The sequence below is a fragment of the Engraulis encrasicolus genome, chromosome 23 (genome assembly GCF_034702125.1).
Source record: "Engraulis encrasicolus isolate BLACKSEA-1 chromosome 23, IST_EnEncr_1.0, whole genome shotgun sequence".
Taxonomy (NCBI): Eukaryota; Metazoa; Chordata; class Actinopteri; order Clupeiformes; family Engraulidae; genus Engraulis; species Engraulis encrasicolus.
In genome coordinates, this window is record NC_085879.1 from 18,232,541 (window position 1) to 18,252,540 (window position 20,000).

General features: G+C 44.0%; 1 protein-coding gene across 4 annotated transcripts in view; it reads left to right on the forward strand.

Annotated features, from left to right (window-relative positions):
- fgf13a (fibroblast growth factor 13a) overlaps positions 1-20,000 on the forward strand; it is a 247,490-nt gene that overhangs the window by 169,191 nt on the left and 58,299 nt on the right. For 3 of the 4 annotated variants that reach the window (XM_063190495.1, XM_063190496.1, XM_063190498.1), the window contains one exon: positions 18,535-18,645. In XM_063190495.1, the coding sequence (XP_063046565.1) occupies positions 18,535-18,645 (111 nt within the window). Of the gene's footprint in view, positions 1-10,784; positions 10,978-18,534; positions 18,646-20,000 lie in introns of those variants that run through there. The other variant, XM_063190497.1, reaches the window with a different exon arrangement.

The window sequence follows — 20,000 nt, forward strand, 5'->3', positions numbered from 1 at the left end:
TATAAATGAGTGCATATAAATATGAAAAGGGCAAGATAATACAAGAAAGGTCAAAGGTTTATTTCCAAGAAGAAGGCGCTAGGAGCAGATCTATAATAGGAAATAGGAGGTTATGATTGACGCATTGGTAAATACATCCAAGGACGCTGACCATTTTGGCTGGGCCCAGGGCAAAGTCATCTGGAAGGGCTGCCCACCCAATACATACTGTATAATGAGGGCTCAATTCTGGGTCCTCCCTCTCCCTTGGCTGGGGACAACCGACCCCTTTGTTCGACCTTGTCAGCTACCCAGAATGCATCCTTTTGTCGCATGCATCCTGCCTTTTCCTGGGATTTATTCTTCGCCAATGAATCACTTCCTTCCTTTCCACACATCGTGTTGTGTCCAGGAAGACCCTGTAATTGCCAGGATGTCACTTATGAGGCTGCTACAGTGACACTTGATGCCATTCAATGACTCATAGGGGTATCATCGCTGATACGAGAATGACTACACAATCATGAATAATCCACCCATAAATGGGTTTCCTGGAAACATGTATTAATGAACATAGTAATCCTTTTGCACTCTCAAACTCCCAATATCATCTTAAAAAGTAGCCAACATTGATAGCTTCTCATTGAATTGTCATCTCATCACAATGGTAAAGGAAGCACTCCGCTAATGTTTGACCTGATATATTTTCTGTTCATGACACAGCATAAGCTCCTCGACATTACAGTGGCAGGGCCCCGGAAAAAGTCATCTGAAATGGCCCCACACTCAATATATGCAATGTAATGAGGACCGAATCCTGGGCCGCCTCTCTACCCGTGCCTGGGACAACTGACCCCTTTGTCCCCCACTGCCGGCTTCCCTGAAAGTGGCACTGCTGTCGAGCAATTCTGAAAATGGGCATGTCAACCAGAATGAGGTCAATTGGCAAAAGAGGCCGCAGTCATATCATACGCTATGGCTACTAGGCAATGCAGAGTGGATGAGCAGAGAAAAAAAAAAAAAATTGTAGCGAAGGGGAGTAGAGTTGCCCAGCTGGGACTCAAACCCGGACCTTCTGGGGTAGTAAACTGGGGCTCTGACCGCTACACCAAAGAGCCAGGCTCGTTGGAATGTTAGTCAGAACACACCCACAACTCTAGTGATGGTCACTCCATCACAACATATTTTGCGTTATCATTATTCAAAATGTAGATTCAGAACATACAGTATTCCATGAGTGTACAGATTGTACAGAGTGTACCATGCAACCTTGCTGGACAAATAGGCCAGACCCAATCTCCTATTACTGGCTTTGATGCAACAGCCACAATCTACCCTCTAATACAGCAAAATATGGCAACAACTACAGACGATAGCCCCTACTCTTTATTATTGCTGAATGAATGAAGTCCAGACAGACCTATGATGCAACAGCTACGAACTATTGTCTCTCAATGAAATACACCAACAGTGACAGACAATAGCCACCACTGCACATTATTGCTCATGAATGAATGAATGAATGAATGAATGAATAGGCCATATCAGCCTTCGACTTCCACAAACTGCCACTATTTCCTATGAATAGCCTGCAGCAACGTCTTAACAAGCTTCTTTTCAACCAACTACTACTGTATGTGTTATCAAAAGACGGCAACAAAACAGCCATTTTGCATTGGCGAAGCTGAGCCACTGAACACAGTGTGTGCTGTGATGAGCTGGGCTGGTGCTGATGCTGTGGAGGTTGCTCCAGGCAGAGCAGAGTGTTTGTGTTGCCGTGGGCGTCCCCTCAGGACCTGTCAGTGAGGGCCACTCTGAGGCAATCGGCATCATTACCCCAGGCCAGGTGACTGGAGACAGCGGCAGGATGGAGGCTGCTCTCTTTCTTGTTTCCATCTCTCCATCTTTCTTTCTCTTTCTCTGCCATTCTCTCTCTCTCTCTCTCTCGCTCTCTCTCTCTCTCTCTTCCTCTCTCTCTCTCTGTCATTCTCTCTCTCTCTCTCTCTTTCATTCTCTTTCTCTCATCCCTTCTTCCCTGTCTCTGTCTTTCTCTCCCACTCTTCTCTGCCTCTCTCGGCCTCTCACTGCCTCCCATCTCTGTTTCTGACGCTCTCGTTCTCGTTCTCATTCTCGTTCTCGTTCTCTTTCTGTCTCTCTCTCTTTCTCTCTCTCTCTCTGTCTCTCTGTTGCTCTCTTCTTGGTCTCTCTCTTCCATCATTATCTGGGGCCAGGTGACTCTATGGGACACAGGGGACCCTAAGATAGCGCCAGACAGACGGGCAGCCAGTACAACTCTCTCTCTCAGTTTCTCTCTTCCTTTTTCTCTTTAGCTCTCTTCTCTTCCTCTCTTCATCTATGCCGGTCTCTTATCTTTCTAAGTTGTCCTCTAAACTCTCTCTCTCTCTCTCTCTCTCTCTCTCTCTCTCTCCCTCCATCCCTCCTCCCCTTCTGTAATTGGTTTCTCGACAAGGACCTTGTGCTGAGGGCAAGAGAGCCAAATGAGGGCAGCACCAGAGGCGGACCTGCGGACCTGTGCTGCTCCCAAGTCACACACCTCTAGCCTGAAGCACACACACACACACACACACACACACACACACACACACACACACACACACACACACACACACACACACACACACACACACACACACACACACACACACACACACACACACACACACACACACACATACACCTGCGCAAGCATACACACAAGCACACACTCTTGCTACCTCTCATCACTGCTCTCCAGTACCAGTGTGTGTGTGTGTGTGTGTGTGTGTGTATCTGTATCTGTGTCTGTGTGTGTGTGTGCGCGCGTGCATGTGTGCGTGCGTACACGCGTGTGTATGTGGACACTGGGAGATAACTGTATATCTCATCCACTGATACCCTGGTATGAAAGTACAGGCGCCAGGGCACAAAGAGTGAGTGGGCGACGTAGAGGACAATTCTGAGGACCTAGTATTGGCAAAGAGCCCCTCCATGGATCCTATCAATGTTTTTCTACAAAGTTTTACAAGGGCCCCCAGCCCATATGCCTTGAACGTCAGTGCAGCTTTCCAGTTTCATTGTTTTCAGTGTATAGAAGATGAGCACAACATTGCCTCTTTAAAGTTTCACACTTCAGTAGTGATCATGTTGGCTTATAACAAAGTTTGTTAGCGACTTGTCATCTTAGCAAACATTAGGCTAGTAGGCTTGTTTACCTGTGGCTTCATGTGAATGTTGTTTACGGATTCAGTGAGATTTGGCTCATAGTTATTGTGTTTATGTTGCACATTCAGTGCATTCAGTGAGGTCTTAAAAAATGGGGGAAACGCAGCTACTTTTACATGGTGATCATCTTGTCTGCTATTAGTATCTCACAGCCCGTCACTGTGCGCTCAAATGCATGCATCTGTCATTGCTCATGGACATGGTTTCATAACTCTTGGGATGGGATGTCTGGCCTACCTGCCTCAGCCTCATATTTGTTCTGTCTCACCCAAACACGTATTATTGCTTAATTGGATTGAGCTCATAATCAGCCACGCAAGGCTCAATGTTTAATTCATTACTATCATATATGCATTAGAATATTATAGTACCATTTGTGTGACGTCACACGCTAGAAACGTTAACAGACACGTTACGTGTTTGTGCTTTATTTTTTATTAACGGCTTAAATTTCAGGCTTATCTTACTGGTGTTATAGACACCTATATTACTGCTTCATATCCTCTTTAAGTATGTTGACGTTTTGGCACTAAGCTGCCAAAAAAATACGTAATTGTGAAACCGTATTGTAGCAGACATGCACACTTCTACATACTCGACCCAATGGATATAAACATCACAAAGGCCCACAATGAATGTCACTGGCTTTCTCATAGGGGTCAGAGCAGGGTTAAAGTGATACTTAACCATTTCTGGAAATAAGCTCTTTTTACATCTCCCCTTGAGTTAAATGATTGACTTGTACCATTGTCCTGTTCTTACAGCTGTTATCTGAGTCTGGCAGTGCAGTTTTCTCCTCGAAGTTAGCATATAGTTTCATTGAATCTCATGGGTCCAGCTGGCAGTAGATTGTGGGTGGGTGGCTGAGTGGTCTGCTGAAGTGTCCATGGCTGAAGTGTCATCAAGCATCTAGTAGACCTCTAACCCCATATTGCTGTAACCAAGCCTTGAGGGCAAATAACTGTAAATGCCTTTAGATGAAACCATCTGGTGGTGTATGATGTAATGTAATGTGAAGATGTAAAGGGATGGCGTGAAAAGTGAGGTTGCACACCACCCAAGTGGCTTCAGGGACTATATGTGACACTAATGGAGCACTCTCTCCATACTACCATGAGCACTTACACATAACATTGCCTAGACATAACAAATCCTAGACATAACATTTCTTAGACATAACATTTCCAAGACATAACATTTCCGTCCGGTGTTTGTGAGTAAAATACTAACCTTGATGGTGCAACAATAACAATGCATTATGACTTGAAATGTTGAGTTAGGACTGACTATTCCTGAGATACCGTAAGCCTTGTTATTACAGTATAACTGGTGTGCTACTGGACTATAACAGCTTATGCCATGTGTGTGTCTGCCCTGTGCTTCACTGTCAAACTATGAAGAGCACAGAGCATCTTTTGTGTGAAATGTACTTTACAAATGCAGATGATATTTAGCCCCTTAAGACGCGGCTTTATACATTTGTTGTTACCAGTATGGTAATGACCAAGTTGTGGTGCATTACTAAAGGGCCTGTGTTGTGTCATAGTTTTGTAGTGCTATGGTAGTTACATTTCAATGACTAATACCCACCCTTGGTGCCTGTCTCTATTGGGGGAGAGAAAGTGGAGACTGTCAGCACTTACAAGTACCTAGGAGTGCACCTCGACAATAAACTGGACTGGTCCACAAACTCAGATGCACTCTACAGGAAAGGCCAAAGCAGGCTCTATTTCCTCAGAAGGCTGAGGTCCTTCAATGTCTGCAGCCGACTTCTGCTTATGTTCTACCAGTCTGTCATGGCCAGCGTGCTCTTCTTTGCTGCGACGTGCTGGGGAGGAAGCATCAGGAAGAGAGATGCTGGACGCCTTGACAGACTGGTGAGGAAGGCGGGATCAGTGGTGGGCATGGAACTGGAGACACTCACCTCAATAACCGAGAGCAGAACACTGAGCAGACTAGACTCTATTATGGACAATCAGCATCACCCCCTTAACGCCACCTTCACTAACCAACTGAGTCTGTTCAGCCACAGACTCCGTGCTTTCACCTGCAGGACTGACAGACTAAGGAAGTCCTTTGTCCCATGGGCAATTCAGCTGTTTAACAACACACAGAAGGACAGAAGAACATCATCATAGGGGACTGGACTGCCTGAGATGCCAGAGCTGGCCCAGCCCGGGAAACCTCTTGGTGTGTGTGTGTGTGTGTGTGTGTGTGTGTGTGTGTGTGTGTGTGTGTGTGTGTGTGTGTGTGCGTGTGCGTGTGCGTGTGCTGTCCAATAACTGCACTAAGGAACTTTTGACCCTTGACCACTGGACATACTTGTTTTTCCTGCTTACCACAAGCAAAGACTGTGATCTGTCGGAGCTGGCCCAGTTACTGGGGAACCTCTTTGTGTGTGTGTGTGTGTGTGTGTGTGTGTGTGGTGTGTGTGTGTGTGTGCTTGCCTAAAACACTTACCTGTACTTTACTGTGACATTGTAAGAATGTTCAACCCCTATCATACTCTGTACACTGCCTACTTCTACATACTATACTATATCATAGATGTATCCATCAACACTTGTTGTCTACCTTAACTGACAGAGTATGTTTTTTTTTTTTTTTTTTTTTTTTTCTGCTTTGGTCTATCCCAACTCACAGAATGTCTTTTTGCACAATTACCTTTTCTACATTTATCTCTATTATTTTATTTTATTTTCCCCACCCTGATGACTATTCCTGTGTTTATTTTTGTCTTGAAATGTCCATGTGGGCTTTTGTGTATTTGTGTATTTATGTAAGCTACTGGATACCTGAATTTCCCCCTGGGGATCAATAAAGTTACTCTACTCTACTCTACTCTAATACAGCGTGCCACTGGAGGTACGGCGCGCATTAAGGGGCTACGAAGACGGTTGTGATGACTTATTCCATGCTGCTGATGGTATAATAAACTAAAAGCTGTTTTCAAATGTCAATGCATCATGTTCATATCCATATACAGTAGCCTGACCAAAAGCATGTGTGCTCACATTATGCTCTCCATCTGTTTTTCGTGTAAGTAAAAATAAGAAACTGCAGTAAGGTATTGTTTACCACCCATAGATATCGATTCAGAGTGAAAAAAATATTGAAGGAACACAGATTCATGACAATGTCTCGCCACATGATGTTGCTGTCAATATCTTTTCCCGTTTATGAATGTAGCCAATCAATGTTGCCCATCCGTTCCTTTTCCCCTCATCCTGGCTGTGCATTTTCCTTACATCAATGCATATTCTAGCCTTGCATATCTTTGTTTCCATCTCATACGGGTGGGAATATTGTGTGTGTGTGTGTGTGGGGGGGGGGCGCGTGGCGCGGTGCCGTGCACGTGTGTGTGTGGTGCGCGGGCGCAGGCGCGGGCGTGCGCACGTGTGTGTGTGTGTGTGTGTTTCTCTATTTGGTATAGTCACACAACCTCTCAGAGAAGGTTTGAAGTTAGTGGGGGATCATGTCTCTATCCTGTATTCACATAGACCACTGGGGAAGATATTTCTCTGGAATGCCTTTTCCTGAATCATAAAAGTGCTTCTAGGGAGCTGTACATAGTGGTCACAAGAAACAGGTCACATATCGCCATCTAGTGGCGGAAACTTAAGTGGTTGTGTTGTAGTTGTAGTTTTTGGCCAAGGTGTTGTTTTTTTAGGGCTTTTTAACTTTATTTTTGACAGGACAGTGGAGGAGAGACAGAAAATGAGTGGGGAGAGAGAAGGTAGGCTCAGCAAATGACCTGAGCTGGAATCGAACCCGGGTCGCCGGCATAGTAACCCAGTCCCCTACTGTTGGGCCACAGCAGGGTCAGTTTTTGGCCAAGTTAACTACCGTAAAGATGACATTTGTCCCTTTTTTTGAAAATCAGATTGTACTGAGAGATGTGGCTGTTTCCTGTGGGTAAATACATACATATAAAAATACCCATTGTGCACCACTTTTTCTGCACTGATGCACTAATGCACTTGCACTGATGCATTTCCAAGCATTTCTGTTCCAGATTGGCTAAATTAGGCCTTCATGATAATTCATTGGTTTGCCGACTTTGTTCCTAACCAACACAAATTTTAAAACTAATTCCAAAGAGGTAAAAAAAAAATTGCTGCTCTACAATGCAACAAGTTGGCCAAGGCTACCAAAAGCCTTGGTCTAAAAATAAAATTGTAAAATCTTACTGTTTGAAGTTTAGAGCAGGATCAAGGTTATGCTTACACTAATGTGTAGTGTCATCTGCTGATGTACAGTTAGTAGGATGATGCTTTTTCAGATGAAAATGGAAGGGCCGGCCTAACTGGTTTACACGGCGCATTAGAGGATCGCTTTACAGCCAGTTTTTGTAATCTGAGAGGAAAATATGCTCCCTGAGTAGGAAGCAGCAGCACAATTTCAGGGGCAGCCTCTTCTGATTGCTCTCTTCCTTCGGACCACCACGCCAAGAGCGCGCCGCAGTTTAGTGAACACACGCCCTTGTGTTTGCCGGATCAACAGAGGCTGGCCCACATGAATCTTTAATGGCCGTTTTAGTCATAATAGCGAATCACTAATGTCCTTTAATGATCTGAGAGAGTACAAGCCGGCCCCGCCTAGAGTGGCTTCTCGTTCCTGCCTCTGAGGATACCTACTTTGGATATGCTTCAAACTTAGCAGCATCTTCTCTCGCTTTCTCTCTCTCTCTGCTCTTTGAGGATTGTTTGGGCTTTTTGAGAAGCAACTTGTAAACGTTTGTTTCTGGCGACACCAAAATGACCATGACATTTCCTTTGAGAAAATCTACATCAGGTAGGCTGAGTTTTACGTTTTTCCTCTGGTGGGTTTGTTTGTTATTTAGTTTGTCATCCAGAATGGAAATTAATTTAGCTAATTTATGGTGTAATGACAAGTGTTGTAGAATAATGGCCCATTTTGAAGCTAGAATGAAACCGGGAACTGTCCATGGTGCTGAATCGTATGTAGCCTATGTAACATGCAGGCCCGTTTTGACCTTCTTGCCTTTGTTACGGTAACGGAAACTTAAAAGAAGCTTTCTATTTCTCTCCCTGGGATGTGACACAGGAGTCGACTGGAGTGTTTCACCGATATTATAAGACCAGACAATTACTGACTGTTATGAGTGTTCCGTTATCACCAGTCTTTTTCGGCTTGGTGCTGCGTTATCATTCTTCTTCATTATATCATTATTCTTCTTACTCGCACAACTGTAGCCTTTCTCTCTACCGTATTTCATTAAAACATATACCATTGTTTATTGTTTTGGCCTTTGCATTGGGTGGTTTCTAACCATGGTACATTTTGCTGAATCAGTCTAAGAAATGCGCTCTTTACAATTGCCCAGAAGAAATATAGGCATATAATTTATCCAAGCTGCCTAAAGTAGATTTAAAACTTTGGAAAAACGTCTGAAAGTGTAAAAATCCCATAGTCATGTACCGGTATTTCACTACGTTCCACACATAGTCATAGCCTACCTCTCCCACTGCTGCATACACGGCTGGCTGCTGTGCGTGTGCCGTAGGCTGTAATTTTGATCGCAGGCTACAGACAGCAGGTGGCACCACCGGCTGAGCTTTTGTTCTCGTAAAGCATGGGGCGATGTGACCAGGCTGGAGCACATATAGACGTGCTGTAGGAGCCGCGGCAGTAGGAGCCCGGCAGAGGGAGGCCGCCGCTGCTGATGAGCGCTGCTGGAGAGGACGGCTCCGGCTGCGCGGGCCGCTAGTTTCACTGTAGGGTGCGGTCTCTACGCACCGGTTTCGCAGCGACTTTTTGATGACTGGTGGGCTCTGTGATGTTATGAAATCATGACATTACTAAAAGCTACCTGTACTATATCTCGTCAATGGCTAACAATGTCTGTAAAAACTAAGTTGCCGGCAAGAACAGATTGCACTTTTCCAGATTTTGTTAGATGCGACATGTGTGAGATGAAAGTGCCAGGAGTCATGTCCAATGCATTGCTCTCCACTTGTGTTGCTCGACTTCTCCCGTGCCGTGCCAAATACCAAATGCAAATGTCTATTCACAATATTACCCTAAATACATGACGAATTATCCCCAAGTCAGAGTGGCCTACTTGATGGGTGCGTCTTACGTTTGTGAATTACATCACGCCATTAACACCCAGGGCTTGGCTGTGTGCCCCCTCCGTCATGACAAGTCCTATGTGATAAATATCCTTCCTTTGCTACCTTTTTACTACAAGTGTAGCATACTCACAGTGACACCAGTCAAAATCAATGTTTCTTCTCGTATAGCGCAATTAAAGTAGCTGGTAGGGTTTCCCCTACAAACGTTGCACCGTTTAAAAGTCTGTTATTGAACAGTGCAGGGACATTTGGTCCTTATGCTATCAGTCACCAAGCTCCTCAGCTGTCTGCTTAATTACCTCGGTCATGTTTGTTTGGGTGTCCTCACTTACTCGCTGCTATACGCAGGTTGGGATCGAGTTTCCTGCAGCACATTGCACGGCCTGTCCCTTCATTATTTTTGCGTGACATGATCTAATAAGTAAAAAATCCTAGTCATACCATTTCCTATTCCAGAAGCTATTCGGTATATGAAACATACTGTATGTGTTTATATGCATGTTTAAAACTATACGTTGCAATGTGTAGGCCGTTGTATATTGCATAACCTAGTACAGCGTTGGTTATTCATTATTTTCATCCTTTTCCAAAAGAGTAGCCATGCCTACAGAACGCTGCATCTGTGTTATGGGAGTCATTATATGGGGGTGCACTGGCGGAATCTCCTGATGACGTGTTATCAGTTCTCTCTCCTCACTCCTCACACCCCCTCGCGGTTCTCTTCTACAAATTCTCAGCGCAATCCTCTGCCTCGGTCCCCCAAGACAGCGCGTTTTTTATTCCAAGCTCATTCCTCCAAGCTATTCACTGTGCCCTGTAACGTGACATCGCCAGCGATAGGACGAGAGAAGGACTGCAAGTTATAGGAGTTGTTTATCAGCCTTATCTTGTGCCTTCTTCATTGCGCGGGAATCATCAACTTACATCAGGAACAACTCAAACATCACGCGACGATGGTTGCGCCCTGTCCTTTATTTGCTAACAGGTGTGTCCACGCGCACTACACGTGAAGTCCCCAGGAGTATTGACTTTTTTCTTAGCCTTGGTGGGAGAAAGAGGATGGTGCTGATCGTTTTCAAGCTTTTGGGGTAGCGTGTGATTAGTTGTGATGCTCGGATAATGGAATAGAGTTCACGGGAGACCGTTGGCTCCCGCTGCAGTATTCTAATTCTGCCCGCGCTCTCCTGAACATGTTCACGGTTCTCAATACTTTTTCGATTGCACAGTAATGCATTGTCGCGAACGCATGCATTGAAGATGACATTTTAATCTTGAGGAAGTATTTGAACTATTTTGATGTCACATGTTCTCTGTTTCAAGAATTTATCACGACGTTTGGAAAAAGAGATACAACAACAATGACTGTGTGGTGCATTTGAGCGCCGACAAGGTGCGTAAAGCCAGGATCTCTCAAAACAAAACACATTATCCTGTAGGGAGAGAATCTGGAAGTTTTATTTGGACCACCACCGACGTGCTCTGGTCATGGCTGCGGCGATCGCCAGCTCCCTGATTCGGCAGAAGAGACAAGCGAGGGAGAGGGAGAAGTCCAACGCCTGCCGCTGCGTGAACAGTCCAAGTAAAGGGACAAAGGGAGCGAGTGAAAAGCCGAGCAGGCTAAGCGTTTTCTCCCGTGTCAAACTCTTCAGTTCCAAGAAGAGGAGAAGAAGACGACCAGGTGTGCTCTTGATAATGTTCACAGTGCATCCACGCCGTCATCTCACTCATGCATCGTCACGTTTAGTTTAACTCATTTTATCGTTTTTGCTTCACGACTGCTTTGAAATAACATGCACAGAAAACGAATGCAATAATGAGTTTTACGGTATTTTGCTAAATTGTTTAAGAGTAGTGACAGCCTTTCTGCTAAATCATGCATTTTACTATGCATGACGCTCCCCCACTAACGTCTGTAGTTTTTATAACACATCTCCATTCACCCTAAGTTTTTACAGTTTCAGTGAGAGGAAAAACAACAAAGGGAGCCTCACTAAAAGGCATTTTGGGCACTAGAGCAAATAGCAGGATTTCACAAAAAACCTAGGCTACTTTAGTTTTCTGTCTTTCTATCCACTTTGCCTTGCTCCCAAGGGAAATGGGAAAACAATTGAAAGGCAGCAAAGCAGGTTTTGTGTGGGAGAGCACCTTGACATGCACAGCATTGTTTTTTATATTCTCTTTCTTCCTCTGTTTGTAATACTCATTGCACTGTTCCTTCTGCCCATCACAGAGTAAAAAATCCTACGTGCTTCACTTCAATTTCCCCATTCTTATTATTAGCCTACTTGTCAAGCTGCTGTAGGTAGTTATAAATCAGAAACAAAATAATTGCTCACTACATAGAATATCAATTAAAATATGATAATTGGCGTAGCATTTTAAGTTATAGTAACCTCTTACTGTTACAGTACATGTACACACGTCAAGTACCCCCACCCCACACACACATGAGAGAATTTGTGTATTTGCATCTGTGTGTGTTTGTGCATGCGTGTGTGTGTGTGTGTGTGTGTGAGAGTGCACGTGTTTGTGTGCATGCATATCTGCATAGGTGCATGTCCACACCTCTCAAAAACCTGAGTGATGTGATTTCACGTCACTCATTGTCTTTTCATGTAACTTTTCATCTCCTAAACCACATCCACTTCCACCTGTCCTTACACACAACCCTCTCACCCTCCAACTCCCACCCGTTGCTCTGTTTTTGGGAGGAAAAAGGCAGTGGTGTTCGGCTGTTCCGTTCATCCCGTGTGATATAATAGCCAGGGGTGCGCCGTCGAACCTGTGTGTTTGTGTGTATGTGTGTGTGTGTGTGTGTTTATGTGTGCCTCTCTATGTGTCTGTCACGCGCACATATGTGTGTTTGTGTGTGTCTGTGTCTGTGTGAATGTGGCGTCTGTGTGTGCCCATTCACGTGTGTGCATGTGCGTGTGTGTGTAGATAGATTGCCACACCTAACATGGTTTGATGAATTCAACCCCAAACCTGGAAAGTGATGTCTTTGTATCAAATGGTTCATACGCCCATCCCAATGCTGCAACTAGGTGTAGGAGTACGTAGTACTCGGGCAGTCGGCTCGGCGTCTGTAGTCTTGCAGCCGGGAGGGCGGCGGGGACCGTAGAGGCAGCCAGGAGTGCACATTATGTAATACACGTGTGTGTGTCTTGTCTGTGTGTGTGCGTGCGTGTGCGTGCGTGTGTATGTGTGCGTGTTTGTGTGTGTGTGTGTCTGTCTGTGCGTGTGTGTGTGTGTGTGTGTTTGTGTTTGTGTGTTTGATGATGTGGCGGCAGTGGCAGTCTCCGTCTGCTTCCTTCACTACAGTCCCTGGCTCCATCGCTTGTACTTAGCAGTACTTCTCAACGACAGGACCTTATATCATAGAAAGGCAAAGTAGGGGTGGGCGATATGGCAAAAATGTTGTATCACGATTTTTTAGCATGAAATCACGATTCCGATTTTTTATCACGATCTTCCATCCAAAAAATAAAAACAACAAAAAACAACTTTCATATACTTGCAATTTGTAATTTGCAGTCAATAAAATGTTAACACACTGATGATACTCTCATAAAGTGTACAATTGGAATACAATAATGTAAAGAATAAAGTTAAGACAACAACACAAGTGAGAAAACGTCACTCTGATACTGATAATAAACATCCTCACTGCAAGACGATCTATATGATTTCTCCACTTTGGCAGATTCGAGACGATATTTTACTCAATATCGCGATTCACGATATAATATCGTCATATCGCCCACCCCTAAGGCAAAGTGCACATAATAAAAAAACATAAACGTAAAACATGCCATAAAACATGTTTATCAACTGACAGTTGGAATAAACATACACAGTAGTTCAATTGGACTTTGTGTAAATGATCATCGTGAGTACGGCACCGATATGACTACAAGGACAGATGTGCAAACAATTGTCAAGACATGCAGAGAAAGGCCAAAACGGCTTCAAAGTTTTCGTACTACCACATAAGACATTGTAGGAGGTTGGGCACACTCCCTGTATCGCTCGCACTTCTCCAAGTTCATTCCTGATGTTTGATTGTTTATCGACATCACATCAGCTTCCCCTTGGCAGGAGTACTGTTGTTCCTGTGGAGAATCACCCTTACACTGCCTGGCATTATAATCTCTTTAAATTATAATAACTGCATCCATCCATTCTCTGTACTGTCGCCATTGATAAGTGTGTGTGTGTGTGTGTGTGTGTGTGTGTGTGTGTGTGTGTGTGTGTGTGTGTGTGTGTGTGTGTGTGTGTGTGTGTGTGTGTGTGTGTGTGTGTGTGTGTGTGTGTGTGTGAGTGTGTGCACATGCTATTCGTATTATGTGTACGGAATGCGTGTGAGAGAGACCAACTGTGTGTGTGTGTGTGTGTGTGTGTGTGTGTGTGTGTGTGTGTGTGTGTGTGTGTGTGTGTGTGTGTGTGTGTGTGTGTGTGTGTGTGTGGGGGGGGGGGTTGTCTGTAAGCCAGCATATGTGTGAATATCAGATCAGGTGTGTGTGTTCCAGAGAGAGTGTGTCTTCCTTCATCGTGGTCTAACTACTGTTTCTTCCCTTATGAGACACTCACAGTGCTCTGGTGCTCTCTCCTCCACATTCTCTCTGGGGTCACTTTTAATCTGGCTCACCGTTACACGTGTAATCCAACACCTGGACTTATCCTCTGAAGCTTGACTCACCCAGGTGGCTTTAATAGCTAGTGATAGCAGCACTTTAAAAGATGTAGATGCTTTGCAACACACCACTTAGGCTACATTCTGTTGTCAGAGGGTGTTGTCACACTACTGTACGGAAGTTACCTTTCACTCGCACCAGGCTGCCGTGTGGTTTTGCTGCGTGCCTGGTCTGAACACTCTGTATTAGAGCTGAGCAGTGGTGTTGTAATGGGTTGACAAAAGGAACTAAATTGCATGCTATGTTTCCAAGTATAAGGGTAAAAGCGACACAAATAGGATCATGATCCCCACTGCTCACCGCCCCGGTCACACTACATGTGTACCGTGGCCAAGTCTTGAACCAAATTTTCGGAGTGAGGAGTCCACACACTTAAAAATCGTTTTTGTTGTTTTTGTTTTAATTTCATGGCTGGGTTACGTTTCGACTTCAACAGTCTTCATCAGATTCTCTGCAAACTCAGGATGAGTAGTGATTAGAACATCTTCAACAAAAAAACAAGTCTTGAACCGGGCTTGACCTCGGCCAAGTTCACTGGTGTGCTGTGGCAGGGTGTAGGACAAAGTCAACACACAAATGGTTAAATGTACCAGACTTCTCTTTTCTTTTCTTTTCTATTCTATTCTTTTCTTTTCTTTTTTTTCTTGTCTCTTCTTTTTTATTCAGTTTTGTTCGCTTCTATCCTGTCCTATTCTATCCTGCTATTATTTTCTATTCTATTTGATTCTATTCTATTCTATTCTATCCTGCAAAAAACATACTAGTCTACCTTCAGATGTTTAATGTACCCAACATCCATTACGACACAGTTGGATTAGTAGTGCGAGTCCATCCTCACTGGTGTTGGAAAGTGTTAGCTGGTGTTGGAATGTGAGCTTGTGTCTCTCGGTCCTTTCAGTGCTTTGTGGGTAAGGCAGAGGGTTTTTTGAATAGGGGTCGCCCGTTTCCTGGGTGCCGGAGTAAAGGTTGGCAGACAGGCAGGTATTGGCTGCAATGAAAACACCAGAGGCCTGCCAATCGCCAAGGCAACCTTTTGTGTGTGTGTGGATGTGAAAAGGCAGACAGACGGATGTGAAAGGCTGAGGGACATGAGAGGGAGCAGATGAAAGCTAGATGGACAGACTAAAAGAAGAACCCACACACACACACACACACACACACACACACACACACACACACACACACACACACACACACACACACACACACACACACACACACACAGAATTCTGTGCGCACGCACAGACACGCATACACACACACACACACACACACACACACACACACACACACACACACACACACACACACACACACACACACACACACACACACACACACACACACACACACACACACAAAGAGACAAAAGGCTGGCTGGAGAAGTAAATGCCTGCACAGAGATAACAGGCTGAAACACAGACTTACTTCTCCCAGTCAGGCAAACAAATCTTCTCCTCAAATGCAAAGCAGAGAGTCATTACAGTAAGTGTCTATGTCCCACCATATGGGTTGGCCTCAGGCTTGTCGCTGTTGCGAAGCCAGCGTAGCTAGCGTGCTATTTGTCATAATTAGCACTGTTGGCTGTGTAATTTGGCCTCCTGTAATGGTGCTGATGATGTGTTGTGTATTGTATGGCTGTGCGTCATGTGCAGTGGGTGGTTTTCTTGTCTTTGATGTGGAGATCTGTTGTATATGACCAATCTTATATACTGTATGTTATTGTTCAACTGAGAACAATAGAAGGTTGATCCCACACTTGTAGTTAATTTTATAGCACTGATGTCCTTTATGGACAGTCTGTATTCACTCTCTATTGTCCAGAATGCAAATCAACAGAAGAGAGCAGTTGTTCTTCTTGTTGTACAGCTGTGTGCTGTTTGTAGATTTCTTTTCTTTGACAAGGGCTCTCTCAGCAGAACATCAGTTAGTCAAGGCGAGTGGGGATTAGCCAATGATATCAGTGAAGGTTTGACTATAATCGTCGGAAAGGCTATGTTCCACCCCGAAAAAAGTAGCCTAGTGCAACATTTTCCTACTCAACTTTAGAAATTACATCCGCAATACAAACGTTGACCTTGAATACAAACGTTTGTTTGTTTGTTTGTTTGTTTTTTCGCTCAACGCAGCTGGCAGGTGAGAAGGAAATGGCCCATGGGGCACTCAAGTCAATTTGAAAACAACAAAAAAACCTGATGAAGGTCTTGGACTGAAACGTCATGAATTAATTTTTTTTCAAAATAAAGGGATTTTTAAAACATCTTTTCAGGGGACCTCATGAAGGTGGTAGGTGTTTGTTGTCAACGTGGCCACCTTAAAGGGGTATGTTACATGCTACAGTGATCCATTGACTTTCACTAGCTTAGCTACGTACTCCCTCTTTTAACTTGTCTTAAAGCAAGACAACGCTTAACATGAAAAATAAGACACTTAACCACCTTTATAAACCCTGGCCAACGATTTTAACTGTATTAAGCCCCAAAATAGTGGCATACCCCTTTAATTGTGAAGTGTTGGAGAAGCCCTGTCCATTGCTGTGTGCCATTTTCTTGATAAGTGTTGTGATGAGTGCTGAGTGCTCTTTGCTTGAGAGTTGCATGGTCACCGTGCACTGTTTTCTTGTCTTTAATGACAGAAGGCCTATTGTGGTAATATGGAGCCTTGGTATGTCTCTGTGTTGTGCGTAGTTTTCTCTTATTTGACGAGGAGACCTATTGCGGCGGTGCACAATGCACATTGATTTCCACACACACATGTAGTGAGCATTGATGCGGTGAACATTGATGTTAGGACCTGTGGACCTGTGTGGTAATCTATCTAAGTAGGTTGATTATATTGACTGAACCAGCCAGGTTAACACAGCGTAAGTAGTAAACCTCCTTATAGAAGGCTCTTTTGGCTTAACTGCCCTGGTAAAGCAGAACCATAAGGCCTATTATTAGTCCGTCTCCTCTTGCTTACAGCACAAACATCTGGTTAAGTGAATGAATTGATTTTCTAGAATACAACGATTTTTCAAAGCTGAATAAAAACCAGAGGTGTATGAAGGAAATGTTAAAGAAAAGTAAAAACCCTCATATAAGGTACTCATTGGGTACAGCAGAATGTGGTGAAACAATAATACAATATCACATGCTAGTCTTTAATTTACTTCTACCTCTACTTCTACTTGATAAACTCTCTTATCAAGACTGAGAAATGAGTTGGCCCTGCCGTGGCTCTAATGGTAGGTCACTGGACAGCTACACCGGCAACCCGGGTTCGATTCTGGCCTGGGTCATTTGCCAATCTTTTGCCCATCTCTCTCTCCTAGCCATTTCCTGTCTGTTCTCCACTGTCCTATCAAGTAATAAAGGCACAAATCAGTGACAAAATGAGTGGGGAAAGTCAGAGTCTAAAGCCCACTAGGCGCAGAAAAGCACTTTAGAGAGACCAGACTCGCTCCTTAGTCAGACAGCCAAACACAGGAAGCAGGAAATGAATGCAGTCAGTCATTTGAACACTCCCACTCATGAGTACCCATTATCAGCTCGCTAGGCTTGGATGGAAATGATGAAAAACAGGTCTGATATGAGAGGATGCTAGAGCTTTATGCAGACACACAAAAAGCCTAGACTCTAGTCTCTCTCAGACTTCTGGCAATCAGTCTCATCTGTAGCTTCTTGTTGTTTTATTCTCGCATTTCAAGTCACAAAAGCTTTCCAGCTTTGCTGCTTTGTCATTGTAAATATGCTGCATTTTATTTAGGCCTGCACATCTGTCTTTGTCGGAATATGAATTAAAGAGGAAATGAAGACAGATTAATTTAATATGGTTTGTCATTTTGCTGAATGTTCCCTTTGTGATTAGCATAATGAATGTAGTGGAGTGTATTGTAGGCAGCCACCTGGGTAATAGACAGACATTTCAGATACATTTTCCAGTGTATGTTGTTTTTATGGGTTTCTGCTTGTGAAGTCAATAAATCTGATTGTGAGCTGTAATTTTGTGTTGTTGTCTTTGGGAAGTTATGGCTGAATATACAGTATCAGCCTACACAAGTAGAGAGAACACTTAAAACACTAAAAAGTTAATTCATCATCATACAGTATGACTCATATAGACATATAAAAAAAGACAAAACAAAAGCAGAAATAATTATATTCTAGAGGATCTGAAGGGGGGGCTTGCAGCAGTTTTAACAGTTACTGTATGTTCATGGTCGATTCATCTGCTTTGCTGTTCTCGCCGGTTATTGACTATAATTGTTTGGTCGTCCAGAGGATATTAGAAATTGGTGACAAAGATGGATATGTTTGTTTTTCACATTCCTAGATGCATTATTTTTTCCCTCCATGGTTGTTGTGAGGTGTTAAAAAAGGAAAATAATCATATTTTTCATCGTAAACTGCATTTACTGAGTGTGGTGAAAGCCTTTGATGTTTACAGCTTTCTGCTTCTCTCTCTCTCTCTCTCTCTCTCTCTCTCTCTCTCTCTCTCTCTCTCTCTCTCTCTCTCTCTTTCTCTCTCTCTCTCTCTCTCTCTCTCTCTCTCTGCTGTAGAGCCCCAGTTGAAGGGGATCGTGACGAAGCTGTACAGTCGACAGGGCTTCCATCTACAGCTTCAGGCTGATGGGACTATCGATGGGACGAAAGAGGAGGACAACGGATACAGTAAGTTTATGACTTTACACCTCTTTACCCCACCCTCTTCCTTCTCCTCCCCCTCCTCTACCCACCTGACATCTGACAAAGGGTTAAACTGTCCCTGAGGGGGACCAGAATCATTCCTCATCACATTGTAAAATATGTATTGGTGGGGGCCCTTACAGATGACTCTCTCCTGGGCCCAGCCAAAGCTGTCAGCAGCCTGGACTTCAGACAAATGCATCAAGTGTGCCTCCACTCTGCTTGTCCTAAACACTTGATCTGCTAGACTGCCTCTGATCAGTTCCTTTGGTTAATTTCTCCATGGCCAGCATCCCAACGTTGGCAGTTATTTCCTCCTGCACAGGTGGCAGACTTTGAAGATGTTCAATTAGCAAACTGTTAGTTCAACACAATGCCAACACAATTACTGACATACTTTACAGCCTGTACTAACACATTTTTTTGTTAATCTGTCTTAATGTAACACAAAACAGTAAGACAAAATGTGACATTAAACAACTTGGAGTCTTGAAGTCTCCTTGAAGCCTTTTTGCCACCTGGTATATTTCTATTTTACTTCATATTGATAGTGGTTGAGAACATAGGGTGTCTGAACATGTAAAGAATCTTATCCATTTAACCCATCGATGCTGGTTGCGCTGGATTGACCTAGGCACTTGGAGAGGCATAGAAGCAGCATTCAGGCCCATTTGAGATTTTTCAAATTAAAAACTGTTAGAGCACACATAATAACACATTCCATGCAAGAGGAGGGTCTTAGCTTTTAAATGCAACTCATTTCGTGGTTTTATGTGCTTCAGAGGGTGATATATTTAGGTTTTTATTGGCTCAGGGTACCTTGAGGACTAGGGCATTTAGCAGGTGTTTTTCGCCGGTGCCTTAGGCTAAAACAGGGTAATGTGGGTATTTGGTGTGACTGCACAGGTGAATGACCATGTAGAGTTACACCTACAGTATAGTACAAGACACCTTATACTCTAGCTGGCTGCCATCCAAGAAAAACAGACACACAGTGATCGTCAATACAGACCCAACTGTTGGTGTTTGTTGATGTTTCTCTGCCTTGGTTGGAAGAGTGTGCACTTTTCAAAGTCTACAACTGATGTCTGGACCTGGCAGGGCACATTATTTAACTTTGATCTGGTTTCACGATCTGGCCTCGACAGCCTTTGGGATAATTAGATCTCGGCTGCCAGATCAGTGTCAGGGGAAGTTAACACTACCGATAAGGACATTTCCTTTCTCCTCTGGGGTTACGGCACGACGACGAGATACGATTTTATCACCTTGTAGTTTAGGCGGGGATCGCTGATCCCATTGTCGCTCTCCGACGCTCTCTCCGCTCCCCGAAGAGCTCC